General features: G+C 37.1%; 3 protein-coding genes across 3 annotated transcripts in view; 1 reads left to right on the forward strand and 2 right to left on the reverse strand.

The window, feature by feature from the left end:
• LOC140168154 (chaperone Ric-8A-like) overlaps positions 1-10,616 on the forward strand; it is a 48,962-nt gene extending 38,346 nt beyond the window's left edge. The window contains exon 16 of the mRNA XM_072191477.1: positions 814-10,616. Coding sequence (XP_072047578.1) covers positions 814-1,048 — 235 coding nt within the window. The 3' untranslated portion in view covers positions 1,049-10,616. The remainder of the gene's footprint in view (positions 1-813) is intronic.
• Positions 10,617-15,289: 4,673 nt separating this feature from the next.
• Positions 15,290-26,549, reverse strand: part of LOC140168155 (uncharacterized) — a 58,949-nt gene continuing 47,689 nt past the window's right edge. Inside the window, exons 5-6 of the mRNA XM_072191478.1 lie at positions 16,249-17,972; positions 15,290-15,718 (exon numbers count right to left, since the gene is read on the reverse strand). Coding sequence (XP_072047579.1) covers positions 15,643-15,718; positions 16,249-17,972 — 1,800 coding nt within the window. The 3' untranslated portion in view covers positions 15,290-15,642. The remainder of the gene's footprint in view (positions 15,719-16,248; positions 17,973-26,549) is intronic.
• On the reverse strand, positions 19,131-26,533 carry LOC140168707 (uncharacterized). Its single transcript, XM_072192118.1, has 5 exons — positions 26,458-26,533; positions 25,272-25,316; positions 23,123-23,242; positions 21,770-22,075; positions 19,131-20,155 (listed from the first exon to the last, which is right to left on the reverse strand). The coding sequence occupies exons 1-5, from the start codon at positions 26,531-26,533 to the stop codon at positions 19,131-19,133; spliced, it is 1,572 nt and encodes a 523-aa protein (XP_072048219.1).

Below are 26,549 nucleotides of genomic sequence, written 5' to 3' on the forward strand. Positions count from 1 at the left end.
GAATGGCCTACTTGATCTACAAGCGAGAAATGTGATGTGACAAAAACTGCCATTGTGCATCTGCTTTTAAGCTCATTCAACACCAAAATTTACATTGATTGTGGGCCAAAATGACTTAACTTGCTCAAACTGAGGCTATTGACAGACGTGTTGATACTACACTTTATTCCGTACAGTATTGTTATATAGGGCCATACATTATGCATTATAATGTACGAAAAGTAGCCTGGGTTTGGAAAAGTAACCTGGGTTTGGAAAAGTAACCTCAGATGCACTGTCTACAAAATGGTGTAAAATTTTCATGGGTTTTAAGTCCCATTAATCCTGTAGCATGTCAGCAGAAAGACTCGGCAGTCCTAAAATAAACAAATTCACCTGGTGTGCTTATAATGTGCCATTGAGCATATGTGACCTGCTACCACGAAATGAGCATAAAGTCGCAAGTTGGTAGTTTCGAGACATTCCAACTGTTGATGTTCTTTGTTTGAAGACACCTGTATTGGCAGTGGTATGTCCTTTGTGAATGGGGACCTAATATGCTTTACTCTGTATTAAATTCTGTCGCTATTCACAAAGAATATACCACTGACAATACAGGTGTCTTAAAACAAAGCACATCAACTGAATAGTTAAAGCATCTCAAAACTCTGAACTTGCGACTTTACGCTCATTTTGTGGCAGCAGGTCACATAAGGGGCAAAAATTATAGACATAACTTCTTTATTTTTTTAATACCCCCTTGAAAACTACACGTAAGTAAGCATTTAATACTGCCATGTAATAGCTGTGCATTTATTTGTTTTCCATTTGCAGAGAGGGAGTTATCAAACCAATGTCAGTGTCTCCAGACGGCAAACTAGTACCAATGGATGAATACATTGCAGCAACTCGTAACCAATGGAGACAAGCGTTAGAGGAAGAGAGTGAAGAAGATGACGATGATGACAGCGATGTTAACGATAAGATTAATGTTAAGGAAACGGGAAACCGGGCAAGAGTTAAAAGATGTGTGTGTAGTTCTGATGATGTATGGATGTGCGATGTGTGATAATGTCAGTGTCATGGGACTGCTATTTTGCTGCTTGTTCTAGCCATATTGGTCCGATTTCTCAAAGCTTGGCTAGTCTTCAGGCTTCCTAAGCCAGCAGGCTAGCCCTACTAAGTGGATCCATATTATTGATTCATCTTTCTAGGTGATGTACAATGTGAAATTGTAAGCACTAGGATATAGTACTAAGTGAGCTTAAGCATGGTGGCTTAGGAAACCTGACCACTACCCATGCTTCTAGAAATTGGCTCCAGATAGATTTTCATTGGAAAAAATCGGCATATAATGCATTGTGTAAAAAAATCTTAAACTCGGAGACAGAGATTTTTAAAAATCACAGTGTCTGCCATCACCTGCCATCAAACTCCCCATGGACACTTTTATTGGTGATCATGTGAACTTACGCATTGGGCTATTGCAGTTGAATTCCATACATCCCCTTTAGAAGACATGACCTCAATCTACCACACAGGGGGTGTAGATTTCAAATGAAGTCATCCATTCAGGTAACCCCATTTGAAATTCACACTCCCTGTGTGGAAGGTTAAGTTCATATCTTCCATTGGGTGTATGTATTTCAAATGACATAGCCCAATGTCACTTTCCCTGGGTATGATATGCAAAGCAATCATGAGCTGTAGGGAGTTTCAGTGGCACAGTGTAAGTCATCCAATCATTGGAATCAATCCCTTAATCAGTCCTGGTTCCCTCCCATTGGCATTGATAGGGAACTAGGACTGATTAAGGGGGAACAGAAGGTACTGGCCATTTTTTGGTATTTTTTCTATGGAACCTGTCAAATTTTGTCTGATATGGGAGGCACATGCCCCTACATGCTGTGTCACTGAGGAGTTTGATTGAAAGGTGATGTCAGCTGTGACATGAGTTTTTTTTGTTAATCTCTGTCTTTGAGATTAAAAATGTTATCCATTAAAACAGTCTGCACGAATGCACAGTGGTCCAGATTTATGGACACAATATAGCCTGTCTCCATCCATGTGCATGCATGAATACTGGAATATGTTATGAACGGAAAACAGACTTGCTTTTATTGGAGGAGTAGTGCAACCAAAGAGTATGTTATACTGAAGAGTCTAGCTCCAAATACCTGTCAACGAAAGGCGTTTTGGCCTGCCATTCTGTCTGAGAAAAATAGATGGACATTTTAGTATCAGTATTTCCTAGCTTGTTTTTCACATGATAAAAATAAATTATTGTTAGCAAAGTGGGTGGTCCAATTGTAACGTGTGGTGTTTTCTATGTACAAAAGAGGCCCATCACACAAACATTCTTATTACAAGTTTTGAGTTAAATTGCAGCAGTGGTTTGTATTCTAGAAGCAAACATGCGATGTTATCAAGCACAATGAGCCGTTTGTCAAGCAAAATTCAGTTTTCAAGTCTTTGGATGTGCGACTTTCAGAGTTTTATTATTTTGATAACACCTCCATCACAATTGTACTAGAGTTCCAAAGGTATGGTAATGTTGGTGTTACTCAGAATGACAAAATATAAAGGAACTTGAATACGGTTATTGGCTATAACCCAAGAAAAACCTTATGATGGGTCATTCCAGGAGAGGGTGGACTATTTTTTTTTGGAATGACCCAATAGACTGAATGTAAGACCTAATACACTAAATGCAAGACCAGGTTGATTAGCAAGTGGCATGTTTTGATTACGCGGCACCAATTAGCGGATCACATCTATTATCATGAATAAATATATAATTTAAAAACAAATTAAGTGCCATAGAATAGTTACAACGATGCAATGTTTGTTTGATAAAAAGGTTGCATTTTGCCTCACCAAAATGTCCTTTCACTGTTACTAACTTGATGGTAGCAGCGTGACTACTGATATTGGACTATTGTCATTTTTTGACATTTGCTTAAAAAGTTACCTTTTTCAGAGTCTTGATTAGCAGTAACATGACTGAAGGATTGTAAACATCACTACAATGAATGAAGACGACATGATTGTGTCGCAAGCTACGTCACTGCTAATCAAGACTCTGAAAAAGCTAAATAAATAATAACGGTAAAATATAATTTGATGGTATTGGTGACCAAAATGTTGTTGATGCAAACATGTTCCTTGCTAAACTCAATAATAGCGATTTAAATATTTTGATTCCAAAGTTAAACTACCTAGCTTGTAAAGAAAGCACAAATGGTGGTTTAGTTATATTCAAATACCAGAATCATGGCAGTAAATATAAATCTTTATATATTATTTATGTATAATGTCTGAGAGTATGTGAATGGCACCATGTTATTCGCCGATTAGCAGTCATCTCAAAACGAGATTTTACCCATAAAAGTGTGTGTTGCGTGTGCATACACCTGTCAAACGCATGCTTTGCAAAAGCCTTCTGGCACATTGCTAGAAAAGTGTGAGAAACGAAAGTGCACATTTTGCACATGCGTTTGCAGGGAGGACCTCATTTTGATAGCAAGATGGCGGATCTGTGCAAAAGGGTGAATAGGAATTGAAACAGATGATGTTGGGCTTTAAATCATTTTCTCTTGTCACCGAAAATCATGTTTGTTAATGTTTTCTGATTTTACTTTGGTTTGCGTCCACTTTAGCAAACAAATAAAAAAAGTTCCTAGTGCAATGTTACCCTGCAGCTATTCCAGTCAGAATCCATACACCCTGTTGGAATATGTGACCTTAATCTTCAACACAGGGAGTGTGAATTTCAAGTGGGATTACCTGAATGGATGACTCCTATTTGAAATCTACACCTGTATTGGAGATTAAGGTCATGTCTTTCATAGGGGGTGTATGAGTTTCAACTGGAATAGCCCAATGTGGGATGAACAGACTTGATGAATTATTTCAATAATCATGTGTATGAAGGTAGAACTTTTTTAATTGGTTACAAAGATGGGTATATCATGCATGGAGCCAATCAGAGATATGGTAAGAAATAGTCACTAGGGCTGAAGGTGATTATTGATGGGAGATCAAAAAGCTCTCTTTTGATTGGTTACTCAGATGATTTTGTCATGTAATTAACCAATCAGGGGCATTGTAAGAAAGGCAGTAGAGCCCATGGGTTCATTGATATCCAAATAAGACATGTCTTGTATAGAAATGTTTGGTTTCACCAACACACTTACGGCAGTGCATGCTCCAATGAGCACAGTATTAAATAGTGCATGTTGACTCAAAGAATTGCCATGTTCACACGTACAATCAAAGGCGATGCATCTGTACACGCTCAAAGTAACTGATAAAGTACTGACTGTCTCAAGGAAGCTAAATGGATTATAGGAATATCATCAAAAAGTATGTTCTAATTAGTATCTATTCTTTGGTTCATCTCAAGTTCGGTAGTGACGTCAATGCCTTTTCGTGGTTGCGCTGCAAGCGTGCTGAGAAACCGCCCTTGTATGCTCTGCGAGGTTAACTTTACGTGCTTGATTTGATACTACGCCTAGTGAAATGCGCACCTACGTCACTACCGAACTTGAGGCGAACCATTGTATATGACCAAAAATGTAATGCAAAGATGTAAATGTACAGAACAAAGATAAATAAGATTTATATAATTATCATGAGGAGAGTTGAGCAAAAATAGGGATGTAAGTTTTCAGACTTTTGCGCAATTTATATGACGGCAAAAAAGGCACAAGTTCAATTTTCGGGTAAAAGTTCAAAATTGCTGAGCCCATCACACAGCGTGTTGTCATGATTTATTGTTAAATATGGGACAAAAGTGCATCTGTGAGTACATTTTGATGCAAGACTATGATTAACTTAGTTCTTTAAATAGCAATCTGATATACGGAATTTGAGCCTGGAAGTGAGATATTTTTCTCACAATTTTCGGCCAATTTTAAGCTTACCTCAGATTTTCTTGAAAAGTGCAATGGACATAAAAAAAATGCAAAATTTGCAAATAACATGATGGCAAAAAAGTGCGACGCTTACATATATAACACTGTTAAACGCATTTTAATTTTGGTTCCAAGAACTTTGCCATAGCGATGTTTCTTCTGTGGTGAGTTTGGTGTAATTATTGTTTTATGCCCGACATCTTCGCCTTGAGGCATCCATGCATGTGTCAGTATGACAAGGAGTAGCTGCGCATGACAAAATTGACTCAAAAGCCACCGACTGCACTTGGTAAATGAGTGATGGTGGATTGGGCTATTCCAGTAGAAATCCACACTACCCCTGTGGAAGATTTTGGAAATATCTTCCACAGGGGGAGTATGTTTTTCAAATGTAATTGGTCAGAGTTAATCATTTTGAAACCCATACTACCCCTGTATTATGGCTATCTACATATATATCTTCTACAACTGGAGCGAGTATTTCAAATGGAAGTTACCCAATTTGTCTATTCTAATCGAAACTCATACTCCCTCTGTGGAAGACTTCAGCTAAATCTTTCACAGGGGTAGTGTGGATTTTCAATGGAATAGCCCATTGACTCCGATGTATATCTGAAAAACTAGAACACCTTTTGTCTTTTTCTGTAGTAAGCATGGTAAGTAAACCTCACCAATCTTGTGTATACACACCAAATATGAAGATGACTCTTTGTTGTATATAAATGAATATGCAGAGCTTATTTATAACATGTCAATGTTACAATTTTTTTGTAGTATCATTTTTTCTTTTTTAAGTACCTTAAATTTCTACAGAGGTGTGTGTCTGTGAACGTATATAATACTTAAGTTGTGATTGGGCAATTCCAGATGAAACCCATACACCCTCTATGGCAGATATGACCTAAATCTCCCACACAGGAAGTGTAGATTTGAATTGGAGTTGCCATTCAGGTAACCCCATTTGAAATTCACACTCCTGTGTTGAAGATTAAGGTTTTGTTTTCTACAGGGGTGTATGGATTTCAACTGGACTAGCCCGCTTTTAAATAGACCTCGCATAAGTGGTTGTATAGTATATATACAATGATTGGTGAATGACAGTCTCTGTCATGCAGTTATCATTATTTCAGTACATAATTGCCCTGTGAGTACAAGAAGCCGTGTTAATGTGAGTATGATGACATCATTTTGTGAATACCCTTCATGAGTTCGCCCAGTATCAAGACAGGGATTATAGACGAATCCAACAAGCCAAGTCATGGTCAGGATTTGGTCGGCCATTACTGGGTCCCCAGTTTGGTGTAGCAAGTACCCAATTGGGTGGATTAAAGCCGCTTAAATCGATGTTAGATTCTTTTGTGTTGTAAACTGTCATCATTCTTTTGTGTACATGTAACACAGGTGATAGAATGCAGTTTAAAATACCCTCCAAGGCCGCATCATTTCACATTTTAGGTGAGATTGAGCCAACGGGGACCCAGCTATGGCTGCCATTGAGGTGTAGGAATGCGTGAAATTGGATTCGTCTATAGAACTTACGGAATAAAGTTGTCTAATCCCTCAATGAAGTCTTGACAATGAAGTAATTATGTGTATGCATACATTAACTTTTATCAATATACTGATCATTGATTGTTTTAAAAATTAATGACTGTCAGATTAGATATGTAAGGTATGTAACGAGAAATCAATGTTATTGAATATTGAATTTTTTAAATCAATATATAATTTGCTTTTGCTATTGTTTTGTAATTTCACAACTTTTGTCAAAAGATTCAGATTGGAAAAAATCGAATGTATGAATCTGTAAACATGTTTTTTATTTTGTCAGTGGTGCTGCTTTTGTTTTTGTATTGTTAAAGTACCACTATACTTTTATTATCAATACCAGTTTTGAGCCATTATTTATTTTGTATTAACCTGTTTATGGATAGTGGGATATTTTTATGTCGTTTTCATTTTCGCTTTGTTCACAGTTAAAGGCTCTGGTATGAACGTTTCGACAGCATATTATGGGTAAAGATATTAAAGTTGCCATTCTGAAATTATGGGGTTGGGTATGAACGTTTGGACAGTATTTTCTTGGGACATGAGAGTACATCTGTCACTACATCAGACGTAAAGAATGAATTCTGATATCAAATAATTTTGATTTTTGAAATTTGAGATATAATACAAATTTTATGACAAATTATTAAAATTTGAATTTTAGATATTTAACAGTCCTTGAAGTAAACTTTCTAAATCTAATGATATGTACTTTAAGTGTATGTAGCTGGGATGAAAAGCCGACGATCAATTGAAAATTTTGACCTTTCATATTGAAAAAAAATACCAATTTTTTGGTGTTTTTGGAAAAAATCTTTAATACTAAATTTTAATGAATTTTTTCAGAAAAATTTCAGAATGGCAAATTTAATATCTTTACCCATAACTTTAATATGCAGCTGTTTCAAACTACTTAATTGAGAAACACACTCTTCAGAACAAATTGCAAAATATTAATACAGCTCAAATATCCCGCTATACAGTAATAAATGGGCTGTCCCAGTTGAAATCTATACACCCCATATGGGAGACATGACCTTAATCTTTCACACAGGGAGTATGTATTTCAAATTGAGTTACCTGAATGGATGAGTCCAATTGATGTCTATACCCCCTGTGCGGGAGATTAAGATCATATCTTCCATAGGGGGTGTATGGATTTCAAATAGAACAGCCTACTTAGAGATAGTGATCTGTATCCATCAAACTATATATCAATCATTATTGGTTTTTATTATGCACTAAAACAAAAACAAGTTACATTAAGGGCCAGTACATATGTAGGTCAAGATTTTGCATGCATTGGGTTATTCCTTTTGTAATCCACACCCCCACTGAGGAAGATTTTTGAATTCCAACCAAATTCAACAGTTTAAATTAGTCCATCCAAATGGTTTATGGAATGATATGAGGCCGTAGTGGTCAGCGACAACCTGTAGTGTGCTGAGGCTTGTGGATCAACGTCATGCGTAAAAGGTGTGGAAGATTTTGGAATTTCAAACAAAATTGTCTGATAAAGTGAAATTTCAAATTGAACTGCCCATCATGCAAGTAAAAGTTGGATCAGTTTTGAGCAATTCAATTGCCAGGTTGGTAATTTCTGTAGTCTGAAAGAAACCCCACTGGTTATTTTGGAAGTTTAACATGGAGTTCTATGGAGGACTTAATGTCTGAAAACGACATGTCAAAATTGCTCTTTTGACTGACAAGCAACAAATTAAACCAATTCCGTAAGTTAAGTCATTGGGCGGGAAAAACCTGTGTTTGTGGCCTCTGAATATGTGTAAAACAAAATTGCCAACCACTTACATAGGAGGTTTTGTTTCAAGCATGTTCAGGACCAATGACATGTGAGGTTTTTCCTGCCAATCATTACAAATATTGGGGTTGGAAAACTTCAACCAATTTCATAAGATTGTACATTATGGTTGCAAGGTACAGCTCAAATATATGTATAAACAGTAAAGTATGTAGGGTAAATTATTTATGTTATAGCTGCTGGCAGCACCATTTCTTTTGCAAGCTTTTATTTGTGATGCAAATAAGTTGGATGTTGGTGAAGTTGACTTGGAGAAAACATTAACCCCATGAGAACTACCTGCCTATTGGTCAAAAAGAAGTTTTCATTATCAATTGGACCAATTGTTAGAATAATTTCACCACACCAAAAAATGGGGTGAATTATTTGCAAAACTCCATTCTGATTGGGGATTAAAATGAAGATATCATGTAATTAACCAATCAGAGGCAATTAGATCCGCAGGGGTTCAAATAGTATGCAAGCTCTTTTGATCATCAGACACTCTTTAGACTGGATTCATGTTTGGAATCATGGATGCAAATGTTTTGCCTCAAAAAATGTGAGGCCCAAAAAAATGTTTGTTGTCTTCATACACCCTGTGAAAGATGGAGTAAAATGGTTGTCTTACTCTGTCTAAAACTTAACCCCATGAGAACTACCTGCTGATTGGCCAAAATGAATATTCTGTCTAATTTTGAACCAATCAAGGAGGGTATTAATCAGATCATCTGTAAATGCAAGTTTGACCATAAATAGTTTATTTAAAGCCTAGTCATAATGGCAATCGAAATGAGCATTTCAAGTTAACAACCAATCAGAAATGCTGTTAGAAGACTAGTATTGTCCAGGGGGTTAAATGGTTGTATGCTGTGAGAGTAAACAAATATTAACGTCTATGAGTCAGAAAGGGTGAGTGGAATGAAATGGAATGGAAAAATACATCTTTCACAGAGTGATCATATTTGTTTCGATCATTACAGAAATTTAAGACCAGTTAATTTTTGTTTTATATCACTCATACATAAATTATATTACCCTATTCATTCCATTAACCACCTAGAGCGCTTAACAAAGTCATTCGGGGGTGGGGGTTTATTTTTTACATTGTTTACATAAGGCCAAGTAAAATAAAAAACATGTTTAACGTCCGGGTTTTTGAAAAAAAAGGAGGAAGAGGGGGCTTTTTATTTTCTATTTTTTATCGCAAAATCGGTGTAAATACCCATAATTAGAGCTGTTTTAGCGGTATACAATAATGCCTGGAAAAGGGAGGCTTCTTTTTATTTGTTGTTATGAGAGGTAGCCCCCTCTAATTATCACAAAACCTTCCAAAAGCGTTTCTTGTATATTAGCAAGGCTATAGAAAGCATCTCTATTCCTAGACATATTTTTTGAAAAGTTATAACTGAATTTCAAAAAATACAAATATAATTGAAGAAACCTCGAAAAAGGAAGCGGGAGGGGACGTGAAACATGTTTATTTTTTTATTTGGCCTAATTGCATGCAATATTCACCCATCATCGTCAGTGTGCCATATGTTTCAGATTTGCATGGGCAGTTAGGCACCAGAAACAAATTTATTTGATCTTTGGATCGACCGTCGATGTTGCTTCGATGCTTGTTATTAATGAACTGACAAGTAATTAATCAGAATTAATGGTAAATTTATATTGGTCAATATCAACACAGACAAGGATTCATATGTTATCACAATTAACAATGGTCAATTAGTTGATTTCATAAATAATAAGGATCGACCAAGCATCAATGGTCGATTGAAAAATCGAACAAATGTGCTTCTATTGCCTTAAATCAGTTTGCTTGAAGTAACTGGGTGGGCAATTATAGGGGCATGGGCGGTTAATGGAATGAATACAAATAATATTTAAGATAAGAAATCCATTATTCATCAACACGCTTAAAGGGTCCACCCCAGAACTTTAGAACCAAGTATGCTAGACCTTTGGTGTTTTCAGTATTATATAGCCTAATATTTAATAATTATAGTAACTCAATTTTCAAAACTGCTTACTATGGCCCACATGGAGCAAACCGTGTCACATATAAAATGGCATGACAAACATTTCCATCTGAATGAGTATGCAGGGGTTTAACTCAGGGGTGTAGCCAGGATTTTTTCAAAAGGGGAGGGGGCAGGCAAAATTTGACTTGACAATAGTTTGAGGAAAGTTTTTCTGATTTTAAAATGTCCTGTATATACAACGACTAGTGAAATACATAATTTGTGAAAAAAAAATATATGTCTGTGATGTGAATGTTGTATACAAAGATTAAACAAAAAGTAATATGTATGCTAATGACCAAGATTCTAAGAAATAAATTTCTTTCAACTGTTTTGTTATAAAACTGATATACAAGTGTTATTCTCTTCTGTGATTTAATTGACATTTGAGGTACTGTTTCTTTCTTTGTTGAAAGATTATTTAATTGCTGGCAGGAAAACCTCATGTAATTTGAGTTATTTGACATTGTTATTTGTACATTTTCTGTAACAGTGACAAAATGACTTGTGTACCACAGAGGTTATCCATTTACTCATGTGTGACTTCTAGCAAAAGGTGCTGGTTCCTGTAGTATTCCTCATTCAGACCAATCCAACCTGCATGACTTTGGCAGGCTATTTTGAAACCGTCATGGTTGCACATGCAGGTTCTTATTTTGAAATCCTAAACATTGTCATTTTGCAAGGTACCACAAGAATTCTATATCTTTTATAAACTTCTATAATACACATCATCATGATTAGATCATTTCTCCCAACTTGATTTAAAAATACCATACGTATGCAGTTTTGTTACGGTTACCGAAAATGAACAGTTTTTGGGTTTTTTTTGCATATCAGAGGTTTTTCCCGCCAAGCGATGTTTATTACTACAGTGACCAATGGGCTATCTCAGTTGAAATCCATACACTCCCCATGAAAGAAATGGCCTCAATCTCCCACACACAGGGTGTAGATTATAAATGGAGTTGCCCATTCAGGTATCCTCATTTCAAATTCACACTTGCTGTATGAAATTCAACTGGAATAGCCCAATTAAGTACCCATGGTCAGCAACACAATGTGACACTCTTATGTCAAAAGGTACCTCATGTTGGCCACAATAGTTCCAAGATAATGAGTAAAGTAACAAATAATAAAGAAAATAATAAAAAAACATTTTGCATCATATCAAGTAAATGTTACTTCTTTTAAAGCAATGTATCATTTGTGACACGATCTGGTCCATGGGGGCCAAAGGCGGCAAATTTGAAACTGAGATCAAGGTAAAAATATGGAGTAAAAAACAATAAAATACATCAGAAAATAGACACCAAAAAATGTCATAACTTTAGAACCAAGTATGCTAGACCTTTGGTGTTTTCAGTAAATGATAGCCTATTGTATGTATAATGTAATAATGACAGTAACTCAGTTCCCAAAAATGCCTCCTTTGGCCCCCATGGACCAGATCGTTTCACATTTGATTTAAAAGCTTATTTTGTTTTGTCATCATGATACAAATCTGAATTTTGAATAATGAAGTACCTTTTGATGTAAAGCATCACATCCCATTGGGCTATTCCAATTGAAATCCATACACCCGTGTTAAAGACATGACCTTAATTTCCCACCGGGGGGGCAGTGGTATTTCAAGGTGGACACCATGCTTGTTTAAAAAAACAAGTAAAAAGGGTTGTTTTTCAGCATTGGGCAAGTACAGCGCTGTACCTGTTTAGGGTGTCAAAAATGCCAAAAATCAGGAAAAAGGGTATACTTTTCCAAGCAAAATACTTTCTTAGGGTACCAAAGTTTAATGGCAAAATAAAAAAGGGTGAAATAGGCTATGTTTGGCTTCTATCAGAACAAATCGTAGGGTAAAACATTAAGTAACATCAAACTACTTATATTAAACAAGAACCTGAACCTGAATTTTTTACTTCTTAGTGTTAAAAAAATGGCAAAATACTTGTTTAGGGTATGTTTTGCACGCGCTGAGTAATACTCGTTTAGGGTGCGTTTCGAGACTCCATACATGAGCATGATGTCCATCACGTAATGTAAGTGGCCCCACCGGGTCTCCCACACAGGGCAAAGCAAATTTCAAATGGGATTACCTGAATGGGTGCCTACATTTGAAACCTACACAATGTGTGGGAGATTAAGGTCATGTGTTCCATAGGGGGTGTATGGATTTCAACTGCAATATAGCCCATTAACTATTGTTGTGACTTTTCAGAATTTCAAGTGTTAGTTTACTATAGAGGCCCTGCATTCTTTTATCGATTGGCTCCAAACAAAGGATTTGAACCGGTGTCCTTCACCGTAGTTATGGCGGAGTGCAGTCCATTCAATCAAATGTTGTCATCAACCTATTTGATCGTAGTGCAGGGTTATGTGTGTGAGACTAACTGTCACGGTAGATTGCAATCATGCTTTTGTTGAATGCATTTGAGTAGTCCGCCATATTTATGGGATGATACGTCACATGCAAGGCCTCTATAAACCATCCCTATCTAACATGTGAAATGGGTTTTTCCAGTTGAAATCCATACACCCCCTATGGAACACATGACCATAATCTCCCACACAGGGAGTGTGACTTTCAGATGGGGTTACCTGAATGGCCGACTCCATTTGAAATCTACACCCCCTTTGTGGGTGATTAAGGTCATGTCTTCCATACAAGATGTACAGATTTCAACAGGAATAGCCCAATGCTTTACATAATTTAATTTGCTGAGGTGGTGCCCAAAAGACCAAGCAAAAACAGCTTTGTCCCCCTCTATTGACACAATACATTACAATAAGTTTAGTTGGGTGCTGTTAGGCAGTATGTCATAATCACAACAATATTGTTTTTTAATATTTACAAACACCAAGTGAAACAAAGTATTATACATGGGTTATGCAATAAAAAACTATATTGGTTAAAACTATATTGGTTCTGCAATATAAAAAATACTCTGAAATGACTCTGAACATGATTTGGAAAATAGATTTTGCAAAATTTCTAAACATATCGATATAAACCCAAATAAATTTCTGCCTGTATTGAACTTGATCAGAGTATAGACCACTTGACATGTGACATCATTGCCCAGCTGTATGCACATGAACAATGGCAATTTCTGTTGTTCTTTGCCCTTCAGTGTGCATACGCATTGTGTAGTTTGCTCAGGGCACGTGCAGGGCCGGATTACCATAGGGCCAGATGGGCTCGGGCCCAGGGCCCCCACATTTTTGGGGCCCCATGTATTGGGCCAAAATAGCCTACAAAAATTGCAAAATTCTGTGCGCACTGGCCTGTTTTATAGCAAAATCAGCTTCAATTCGGGCTAAAATAGTCTAAAATTGAAATTTTTTCGTGCGCTAATGTTGTGTGTCCACTTGAATGCATGTGCCTCCCTCACGGTTCGTTTGGGGCCTCCGAATTGTGGCCTGGCCCAGGGCCCCCAAAAGGTGAATCCGGTCCTGGGCACGTGCATATTAAATCACCAACCACAATTCATATAGTACAAGAAAGCTATTGAACAGTGTAGCAGTTCGTTCAAGCATATCAATAGACCAGTCCCTCGCCTTTGTTGACAATGATGTCAAGTGGTCTATACAATATTACCCAACAGGAAATATTCCCTTATTTTATGGTAAGCTAAATGGTCAGATGCAAAATGTGATAAATGCCATTATTCCAATTAGCATTTACCTACCTGCTTTATAATATTTGCAGCATTGACTGAATGTAAACCTGTCTTGTTGTATCCATTTCACTGCAGTGCATGTTATCTCCCATGCGCAATGGAAATGCGAGTATCTGTTTAACCCCCGAGAACTACCTGCCGATCTAACATTGCCTCTGATTGGTCAATTATATACATGATATCTTCACTTTAATCACCAATCAGAATAGTTTTTTGCAAATAATTCACCCCAACTTTTTTGTGTGGTGAAATTAGTTTAACAATATTGCTGATTGGTCCAATTGATAATGAAAACTTCTTTTTAGCCAATCGGAAGGTAGTTCTCATGGGGTTAATAAATGCAGAATGTGAAGAATATTGGAGAATTCTTGCATACAAAGTAAAGCATGGGGACTTTGTCTGTTGGTGCGCTATGTACCACTATCTATGATGATTGCATCACTTAAAGGAGTATTTCGTGATCCTAGCATCCTCTATTTATGTAATGTTTCATTAGATATCCACGAAAAAACCTATTCCCAAAATTTCAGTTGATTCCGATTTTTGCGTTCATGAAGTTATGCATGATTATGTGTATTACACTGCGCCATAGACAATGCGTTGTAATTTCGTTCTGGTGCACAAGAACGAAATTCAAATTTCACGATATCTTTGCTAAACTAATTAATCTGCAAGAAATATTTTGTACATAAACATTATGTAGCCAGAGGTTTCCAGTGATATAAAAATCTCAACTTTTTTTTGAGAAAAGTGGGGGATGAGGCTGTGGATCACGAAATGCCCTTTAACTTATTTCACAGTGAATCAGCACAATTGACATATATACTGCTTATGATAGTAAGGTCAGTTTTCTTGTGGGTCTTTTGTCCATAGTTGTTCCTATGTTTTGTAGCTGGGAACATATGTGACCATCCACCATGAAGTGGTAGTAAAGCCGGCTCTAGATCATTTTCTGTTTATTGCAGATTTTGAAAGAATCCACTTTAAAATGACACCTCAACCAGCTTCATCAGACATCTGAAAGTGAAGTTATGGTGCATCAAAGGTCAAATTCCTAATGTATGTTACATAGAAATCCAATAATGTTTTTGATTGTATCTCAAAATGGAAAATGCCAACTTTACGACCAGTTTGTGGTGGATGGGCACATATGTGACATGATCATGACATGACCCTGGTCAAAAATGAGTTTTACATATTTTTCTATAGAGGACATTTAGAGTTTTCAGAAACTGAAAACCCTCAGTTGATATGACTTTTCTTTACAAAGTTACATCAATTTATCAACCATTGAAAACAATATAAAACAAAAGAAGTTGAACTCTTTCTTTGCCAATATCTCAAAATCAATATTAGTGATCCAACTCATTTCCCTTGATCGTGTCACATATACCTACCTGTCCATAATTTAGCTGGCAATGATTATTGTAAAGTGGTACTTGTTCTGAAAGATTTCTCTCAACAAATGAAAAAACCTTTCAGTGAAATGACACATCAATTAGCTCAATTTCTGTATAGTTTCTCTTTGTCCTCTGGTTTTCACATCTCATTCCAGGATGAGGAAGTCGTACATATCCAAGTCGTCTGATGACACTCTTTCAGGTAGTCTCTGTTTACATCTCATTCCAGGATGAGGAAGTCGTACATTTCCAAGTCTTCTGATGACACTCCTTCAGGTAGTCTCTGTTCACATCTCATTCCAGGATAAGGAAGTCGTACATATCCAAGTCGTCTGATGACACTCCTTCAGGTAGTCTCTGTTTACTGTATCTGAAACATCAAAATATGAAAGATTCCAACAACTCAATATATGTGTATTTATTAAATCAGCGTGAAAGTACAAAAAGATCTTTGGGTCAATTCAACAGTTTGAATCATAGGAAGAATTGACCCTGGAACCACTCAAGTATGATATGTGACATGTTCCCACAAAATGAGCGTAAAGTCAATTCCTAAGTTGGTGGTTTCGAGACCTTACAATTGTCGAGTTGCTGTTCTTTGTTTGAAGACACCTGTATATTCAAAGGTATGTCCTTTGTGAATGGGAGCATAATATGCTATACTCTGTATTCAATTCACAATTGACTATACAGATGTCTTCAAACAAAAAAAACAACTCCACAACAGTAGGAAAGTCTTGAAACTCCCAACTTGCGACTTTACACTCATTTTGTGGAAGTAGGTGACATATTATTAGTGTAAACATGCAAGACAATTTGTTTTCAAATCACCGCCTAATTGCTTGGCACAACTTACACACAAAAATTGAAAAGAAAAAAGAAAGCACAAATGAAACTTACCGTAAATCTGTGACACCTTCGTCTTCACAAACTGTCAGCAACTCCTCAAAATCATCCTTCCCAAGATCGATGCCGTACAAGCGTAATGTTTTAATGGCACTTGCAGACTTGACTCCAGCTAGGAAGTCTCTCATGCAATTTTCAGGAATTGTAGCATCATCAGCACTAGGGTGAAGCGTCAGCCATTCTAGAGCTTTCCAGGTTTCCAATGCATGGCCTATTTCCTTAAGCAAGTCAGCTGGGTAGTTGCTACCATAGATCCGAAGTTCTTCAAGATGGGGTAGTTTAACCCATAATGTCCGCAACAACTCAGTGTGGGTGTCCTGACTGAGGTTATGTACACTGAGAGCAAAGTACACTAAAGTTTCTTGTAAGTTGTTCATTAGATGTGCTGCAACATTATCGTTCATTCCGTTGCCATCAATAGTCAACTTCTTCAGATGTGCCGGCACATTTTGCACTAGCAATGCCATATCGTCAGCCGGTACATCCATTTGTGTCATGTACAACCGGGGCCGTAATGAGGATGACTCGTACAGCTTGTTGAGATTCTCTGCAAGTTTTGGAATGGTTTTTCCTGCCTCTACTTTGTTCAATGAGGTATCAAGTCTGCATAACTTTGGCATTTTTGGAAGGGATGTCATGAGTCTTGTCATGTGGTTATTTACTGAGGTAGTTGCTCTGACTAACAATGTTGATAAGGATTTCAAGTGACCCTTCTCAGCAGCCCGTACAATATACTTGAATGTGTCATTAAGTCTGAACGTATTCAAGTCTAGCATTTCTAAGTTAATGTGCTGAAATGACTCTATAACTGATGAAATGTTTGTTTCTGATGCAGATGACAGACCTTTGTGTTGAACCGCTGCTATGCATGCCATATTTGCAACTGACTGTGCTGGAGTATAGCGGTCCCACTCTGGATGCAAATCTTCCCTATTGGCTTTTTTAAATGCGCGAAAGATGTCATCTATTTGGCTATTTTCAAACCCTTTCATATTTTGTAAAGCATCTGTATACTCTTTCAGGTTTGGTCCACGAAAAATGAATGGATGACTTGGGTGCGCAATAGGACGAAGCGTTAAATTGCGAACAGCATCAGGCTCACTGTGCTTAAAGCAATAGGCGAGAGAGACAGCGACTTTTGAAGAAATACCGTAGAGTAAAACTCTTCCATCTTGGAATACTTCTTTCCAGATATCATTGAACATGTTCTTTGCATCAGCTTCAAAGTTACACTCCAAAATCAATGCAATGAACTGCTGAATCGACAAAGTCGACAGGGTTTCATCACTGTCGTCAAATGGCAATTGTTCATCTAAGTATTGGGACATCAAAGGTTTAACTTTGTCCTTGAAAATATCCATCAACTTGCTGATGATGAGCTTTGCTGCATTCTTTGAGCCAGCAGTAAACATAAGGACTAAACCTACGCTTAAGGCCTCTTTGACTGTGTGGATTTCCGTTAGATATTTTGACAGCCTTTCTGGATGGTCTTCATTGGCGAGGTATTTACCGCAACAAAACTCTTGCCCTGATTTGTGGAAAAATTGTAAGTTTTTTTCACTTTCATGTCCTCTGTAGCTCAGGATGCCCATTTTCAATGCATCATCTATATCACTCTCTGTACAACATTTCAGCATGTCCTCCTCTGTGAACAGAATCTGTGTTGAAGTTGGTGTCAAGCCTTGAACACTTACTTCTCCTAGATGGTCAATCAGGTCCTGTTAACAAGAAAATAGATTTATGATGATTAGCTGGGTTTCTCAAGAAGGTTCCTAAATTTCTTTTTAATGTATTCAACCATAGATTATCTAATTGATAATCTATGATTCTACTAAGATATATCACAACTTCCATGCAAAAAGGTAACTTGGTAACTGAGATACAGGTAATCTTAATCTCCATTGCACATAGATGGAAGGAGGCACACAGATTTAGCAAAATGAACCATCTCTCCCCAGGAAAATAAAGGTATGTATTAGCAGGAGGTATTAGGGGAGGTACATTAATCATTTGTTTTTTGAGAGTGTAAACTTTTGGCAAATGAAAGGGGTGGCACAATTAAAGCAATCTTTGTCATAATGTCCAGTGGCGTAGATTTCTTTTTGACATTGGGGGGGATGACGTTGGAAAAAATTGTTGAAGTATAGTGAATCAAGCATCTCTTTGCCACAGAATAAGTTAATGGTACAAATGCACGCGAAAAATTTTGCCATAATGAAACAAAATTGATGAAATAAAGTGCAAAAGATTCATAAATTCGCGCGAAGCGTGAAAAAATTAGCACTTTTGTAGCTAAAATGGCCAAATATGAGGTTTATTTAGTCAGAAACCCATGTAGAGGCGTCAACATTGGGGAGATGATTGTATGGACCATCCCCCTGGCAAAAAATTGGCCCCATCCCCGGGATCTACACCTATGATAATGTCAAATTGCAGCACAACATTTTGGAACACCTTTTAATACATATTATGCACCATGGTACAGGCATCTAAATTGGTACAAAAGTGTTAACACAGAAAATTTCTATTTCCTGTGCTTGCTTATTGAGTTTCTTCAGGGTTTGAAATTTTGGTTCCCACAAACATTAACATGCCAATGGTAGTCTTTTCAGAGAAGCTTTGAAAAGTCAAGAGAGAGGGAAAAGCTTTATTTGGCAGACCATGATATTAGAAATTCAACCCCTGTGGTTCACACTATACTGGGTATGAAAAACCAACTGCAAAGGAATTACATCAAATTTGCCATCTGATTGGGTGTGCACCTTGCCTAACATGATTGAGGGAGCAATTGTGGTTTTTGTAAATTTTTAATATAATTTTTTATTTGATTTGAGGAATTTACCTACTTCTAGGTGAAATTCATTTTCGATTCTGAATCACTCAACATACTTGCATGCAGTCAAAGGTGATCCGATATCTATTTCAAACACACTTATAATACTTACCAAAAGTTGAGAAGATAAAGGATGCTGTTGCATTCTGAACATGGTATTGAAGATCGCCGTGTACAACTGATGACGCCTCTCTGGAATCCCTTTCTTCCCATCAGTTTCAGCAAAGTACCAACACAGTAACAACACTGCTAGCGGGGTTGACGTATCTACAAAATGTTTGTTCTGTTTTATATGTGTCTGCAAACGCTTTCCTAGTGCAATAGCTGTTGTGTCATTTGGGTTTTGGTTGAAGAACTTTGTTACTAACGTCAAGGCATCGGATTTGGTCAACTTCCGTAATTCCAAACGTTCGTATTCAGAGTGGCGATTCAAAATTTCAGATTCTCTCCAAGGTCTCATTGTGACAAGCACTTTCCATTCTCGCATTTCTTTATATTGCAAAATCTTCACGACATTGCCGGTATTTGATGTTTGCTCATGTAACAGATCTGTGGCAGCTTCATCTAATCCATCAAAAACAACAGCGATTGCTTTGCGTAGCTTGGGATCTCGAAGTACCTTTCGTAGAATACTGGGGTTGAGGTCATAATCAGTTGAAAGTAATTGCGAACATATTGCATCCTCAATATTACTGCTGCGATCCAGTTTACCCAGCTCTAAAATGAACAAAAGTCGTATGTGGTTCAAACCAGCTTTCTTTTCAGACCAATCATGAGCTAATTTGGCGCAGAACGTTGACTTTCCTTGTCCTGGATCTCCTGACAGAATAAACCGTACATCCTTTTGATCTTGAGCAAGAAATTTTGTGTAGGGTATCAGCGGCTTCTTGACATGTTGTCGTCTAGCTCCAGGTATTTTGATGTCTATGGTTAAGGGCACAAATATGTCATTGAGATCCACATATGTGCCAGGTTTCCATGGGTACATCTGTTTCTTACAGAGGCATCTGATGTAGAAGGCTCGAAGATCTTTCCTGATATCCTCAATTATTTTATTTGTCACTTTAACTACAACAAAAAAAATGTATTGGTAAATAATTAGTTTATATCAGATTATGGCCAATTACACAAAATATATTATTTCCTATGGCTAAGGAAGATTCATTCCTTTTGTGAACAGAGTAATCACAGATTTTCATTAAAAATCATGAAGATAAAACACCTCAAAACCAGCCTCTAAGTAAAGTAAATTGTGTAGCAAGCCAGCTCTCTTTCTGTAGAGATGCCACTTTTTTTGGCTCTGTGGTTTGATATTTTGCTCGCTACCCAAGTTCTATTATTTGCTGTAATTTAGTTAATTTTTGATGCTTGCTATCAACATGTACCTAGCTTCAATCATTTGCTTTAATATATTTTTGTTGTTTGTCCCTGAGGAAGGGCAATTTATCTGCTTGAAAGTTTGGTTGTATTTTTGTTAACTTTTGTCTACTTATCCATGTGGTTTTATATATATATTTACTAGTGCAGTGTTAATGTACATTCATTCCATGGTTTGCATACTGCATTAGTTTGTACGTATCTTTCTTTGTCTTTATCCCCACATCAAGATGGTATTAGCTGGCTTAAATCTGTCTCAATTGGCAAATTTCAATTTTTTTTCAGATTATAATTTTTGAATCTTGTAAAAGAGGAGGAAGAAAAATGGAGAATCTAAACTTTAACAATCCTCTTGGTATTTTGTGATAACACCGTACTGGTCTGGATGTATGTAATGTAGTACATCTGGGGTTATATATATATATATATCGCCTGCACTTTTGATATTATACTGAAAACTGTCCTCTTCTAATGTAGCTTTTTTTGAAAAAAAAGATATTTAATAGATGACAAATGTTTTGTCAAAAATGACCATTTTGGTGTGACAAAATTTTCAGTCTGAATTTTGAATTGCTCATGCATGATTGACCAATGACCATGGTGTGATCAACCACAGCAGCATAGCCAGTGGAGGGAGCCAGTGCCCCTCTCCCTCCTAATAATGGACTGATGTCAGTACAACACAGGTCTTTGGGACAGGACGGTCATTGGTGAAAAAAAATTGGGGTCAACAATCTGTGAATTGATTCTTCCCTTTTGCCTGTTTACATTCAAAATTAACCAAATTTGTCACATTGATATTGGTACATATTAATATTGAATGTGCACTAAAACATTTCTGTCCCCCACTACCCTTCCAAGATTCTCCAGTGCCCTGGGGACAAACGGGGTCAACAATTCACAATTTCTGTTCGCAAAAAGGAACTTTCTTGATACATTCATAAGTTTGTGCCCCCTTCCCTCTGGTTCTGGAAACCTGGCTATATGCCATTGATCAACCATGGTCTCAGTAACCTTGGTCAATTACTATGGTTATATGACATTTCACCAGGGTATAAGTATATTCTGTATCATACCAACTTAAGCCATTTTTGCATCTGAAATTCTGTAAATCCCCAGAGCTCCCGGAGCGAGGGACCCTAACTGGACCCCATGCTATGAGACCCTCCCCTTGCTATGCTCTATCAGTCACTGGCAATTTTGCACCTCCTCCACTTACAGTTCTGGGTATGCCCCAGCCATGGGTCAACTTTTGAACCTTTGCATAATCATCAAACTTTTTAATGGCAAAGATGATCTATTTACCTTCAGGAGTGCGGCTCCATTTTTCTTCAAGTAGCTCTTTTGCTTCACCCAATTCACATTCCACTAAAGCATCAAGGATCTTCTTTCTTTTATCTTTCCTTCCATTAGATGATTTCCACAATAGCAAGACATGATAAGAACGGATTTGGAAATCTAATGAATTTGCATTCCTTTCACCTCTTTCAATATCTGGCTGTGCTATACCAAGTTCTATGAAAAGATTTTGGAGATCAGCATGGGATAGTCCTGCATTCATTGCCACATCACGTAAATCTTTGTCAGCCTTGTCTTGGTCTATAGGTATACCTGAAAAATAAGTTAAAGGTGGCAAAAAATGATTTACTGTAGGATGGACAAAGCTCATAAACATTCAACAAAATTTCACAAATTTGTGCAACTTTTTGTACCTTTTTTGTACAACTTGATGTAGCCTTTGACATTATTGGCAATTTGTGTTAATTCCTAGCTTTTAATATAGACCACTTTACATTAGTGTTTATCAACAAAGGCGAGGGATTGGTCTGTCGATATGCCCGAACGAACCGCTTCACTGTTCAATGGCTTTCTTGTACTATATGAAATGTGGTGGGAGATTTAAAATACACATGCCCTGAGCAGACTACGATGCGCACGCACACTGCAGGGCAAAGAACAATGGAAAATACCATAATGCGTGCGCATACTGCCGGGCAATGACGTCACATGTCAAGTGGTCTATATATATAAACAGACAAATTTTGTGAACATCATGATATTACCTACATGTACTTGATGTAAAAAAGCTAGCATTTTTTAAATATCTTTTGGTGATATGATTTTTTGTGGTGGTGAGTGTGGGTGGAGGTGGGTGACCCGTCCCCTACGACCTGTGAGTCATGCACACACCCACTGCAATGCTTGAATGGTCTCAAATATGCCCTCCCCCACTTTTAAATTTGTTCTACCACTATGCATAAGGCTGCGGTCACATAGAAGTATACTGTATACGGTATTTGCTATATGCTATAAGCTATTCCATCAGGCGAGTATAGGTCAGTTTGCCAATTTTAAAGCTGAACCTTCGTTTAATCAAATGCATTCAATGAGGTGTCATAATGTGCAGAATTAGATAGTACATCTATTAAAGCAATAAATTTACCCACATATGGTTTAGTTTAAAAATTAGGATGGTATACGCTGCACTAAAATCGAACACGCACGATTCCCACTATACTATACTATACGCAGGTATACGGCCTTTTCGAAATTACCTTACTCGATTTAAGCTATACGCGTGCACCTGCAAAACGTGCACCATACCTGAATAGTATACTTCTATGTGATCGCAGCCTAAAGCTAATTCTTATAACTCACCTTCTGCTGCCCTTGAATTGCCTGGTTCTTGATCTTTGCCTTGGACAATTGTAATTGTTTGAGCATTGTAAACATCTCCATGGATGATTTGTTGAGTGCCACGTACAAAAGTCAGGTCATCTACATAGGAGAATATACAAATTTCACTTTCATTCTTGTACATAATAACATCATGCAGTTATCTCCATGGCAAATTTGACACAACTTTTATCTTGACCAATATAAACCTGATTATTGTAACCATAAACCACTCCCCCTATTGACCATAATGTTAATTATCGACCAAGCCCTATTCCACACAATTGCGTGGGATTTATTCATTCATTGCCATTCAAATTCAGTTAGGCCTCAAATGTTTCATGATATATTTAAAAAATATCCTTCCTTCCGTCCCAATTTATGTTCAGTCTGTTACCTGTAGAAACCATTGATTTGGCCTTACCGACCACATTCATGTGGCTGATTCAAAAATATATTTAAACTAGATGGACCGCGGTTCTCGGATGTCGCGGTTTTCGACACACAGCGTCAACCATGATGCCTCCACCAAAGGGAGTGATGTGGCACTCATAAGTTGATACAAAGTTTCAAGCCTCAAGGGCAGACTGAATTTGACCTCAGATGACCCCTGAATGACTTGGCTGTCGCGATTACCTGGCTGATGGTGACTGCACCCACCAAGTTTTATGCCCACATGACAGTTTTTACTAATTTGACCTCATATGACCCCTGATGACCCTAAAATGACCTTCCAAAAATTTGGCTCTGAATGTTGACTGTACCCACCAAATTTCATGCCCATATGATAGTTTTTACTAATTTAACCTCACATGACCTCTGGATGACCCCTGGTGACCCCAAAATGACCTTCCAAAAATTTGGCTCTTTATGTTGACTGTGCCCACCAAGTTTCCTGCCCATATGACAGTTTGTACTAATTTGACCTCTGGATGACCTCAGGTGACCTTGTGTTGACCCAATAACCAATACAAACTTGTTCTGCCTGTGGTCAAGATGCACCCACCCACCAAGTTTGAGGAACGTGCGACCCCTAGCCTCCGAGAAAAGAGGTAAATAAGGAAAATGGGCCCCCATAGATGACCCCTGTATGACCTCGGATGACCCCAAAATGACCTTCCAAAAATTTGGCTCTAAATGTTGACTGTACCTACCAAGTTTCATGCCCATACCACAGTTTTTGCTAATTTGACCTCAGATGACCTCTGGATGACCTCAGGTGACCTTGTGTTGACCCAATAACCAATACAAACTTGTTCTGCCTGTGGTCAAGATGCACCCACCCACCAAGTTTGAGGCACGTGCGCACCCTAGCCTCCGAGAAAAGAGGTAACACGGAAAATGGGCCCCTGTAGGACTACATGCAACAAAGTATAAAAAAGGTCCCCAGATAAATAAATGAGGGTTTCCATAGTGCAGCTATGACCCAAGATTGGTTGCATTAGGATTTAAACTGTTCATATGAGACCAAATTTTAACCAAAAGTCTCAAAATAATGGTATTTTACAACACCACCAATATATGAGGGTTCACAAAGTGCAGCTATGACTCAAGTTTGGTTGCAATAGGATTTAAACTGTTCATATGAGACCCCAAAAAGTATCCACAGTTTTTGACCATAACCCACCTATCCTGAAAATCTGAAGTCAATCCGCCCATCCATGCCCGAGACACAGCATGCGGACGGAAGCACGGAAGTACGGACATTGTAAAAACAGTATGCCTCATGGGTGGAGGCATAAAAATTAAATATTTTGCTGACCGGCCGAGCGATCCCCGGACGACCTGTTACCATGGTTACTGGAAACACATAATCATTTTTGTTCAGCTTTATAGCAATTTGTTTCCTTGTTGAAACTACTTTTGGCTGGATCACTAATAAAAAATTCCAAATTGTAAGATTGTTCACCTCCTAACATTTCATTTAAAATATTGAACAATTTTAATAACTTAACAATTAATTATACCATTGTACCACACTTTTATTTTTTCAAAGACAACATAGTTTTGTATTCAGCTTTAAACAATTATCATAACTCTATGTGTAATCATGAATTCATGAAATGATTTTAAACATTCAAACAAAAAGGTTGATTTTTAAATGTAATTTTGTTCATTAATATCAGCTTACTTGCTTCTTCTGTCTCTTCCCCTGCGTTTCTATCACTGTAAGGTCCTGAAACAAACACAGATTAATTAATATTTGTCACTTCAGTTATAGTCTATAGAAATGGAGGAAATAAAGAAAGAAACAATAATTACTTCCTCACCAAGTGGACTACTGAGTAGTCTGTGTTATACACTGTGATAATTATATTACATCCTCACCAAGTGGATACTGCGTATGTGTTACATACACTACGATAATTACATCCTCACCAAATGGACTACCGACTACTGAGTAGTTACATACACTATGAAAAGTACATCCGTAAGTAGACGGACTTAGTACCGGTAGTCTATACACAATGATAATTACATCCTTACCAAGTGGACTACTGAGTAGTCTGTGTTATGTACAATACGGCAATTACATCTTCACAGAGTGGACTACTGAGTAGTGTCACTACTCCCCATTCCAGAAAAATACAGAACTAATTTTTTGGATTAAAAAAATATTAACCTGTTTTGCCAAATGAAACGTAGCTAAATCCTAATCCTTTACTTAGTCCTACCTGGCAATGAAAGTAAAATTTTAATATTTGGTAAATTTTTGGAAATAAGGGCCAAAAACATGCATTTTTAGGGCGTTTTTCGACCTTTTTCGTATTCTGTGACAATCAAATCCAAAGACTTGAACAAAGTAAAGACTAATTTCATGCATTCAAATTTTTGGAAAACACATTTTCCAATCTTTTTCATAACCAATTAGCAAAAATAACATATAATATTAAAATTATGAGCTAACTCTTACCCTGTACTCAAGATTTTGAATGCTTAGACTTGTGCCAAGTCTTACAATTTTGTAACTACAATTGTGAGAAAACAGGCAAAATTGCATGTTTTTGGACCATTTTCCCTCAAATTGCAAAAATATTAAAATTAGACTTTTATTGCCAGTTAGGACTAACTAAAGGATTAGGATTTAGCTATTGTTTCATTTGGCAAAACAGGATAATATTTTTTAATCCAAAAAAATTAGTTCTATATTTTTCTGGAATGGGGAGTAGTGTGCGTTATATGCACGTTTTTATATCAATTACATCCTCATCAAGTGGATTCAAAGTAGTCTAATGTGTTTAAGTAAAACTTGTAATTCAATAAAATATTTGTTATAAAATTAAAACTGTTATGTATATTAATTAATTTCAGCTTACCTCCTTTTGTCTGTTCCCCTGTGTTTCCATCACTGTTAGCTTCTGAGACAAAAGCAGATAAAATAAGTATAAGCATAATCTAATGAGTTACA

This window comes from Amphiura filiformis, chromosome 13, assembly GCF_039555335.1.
Source record: "Amphiura filiformis chromosome 13, Afil_fr2py, whole genome shotgun sequence".
NCBI lineage: Eukaryota > Metazoa > Echinodermata > Ophiuroidea > Amphilepidida > Amphiuridae > Amphiura > Amphiura filiformis.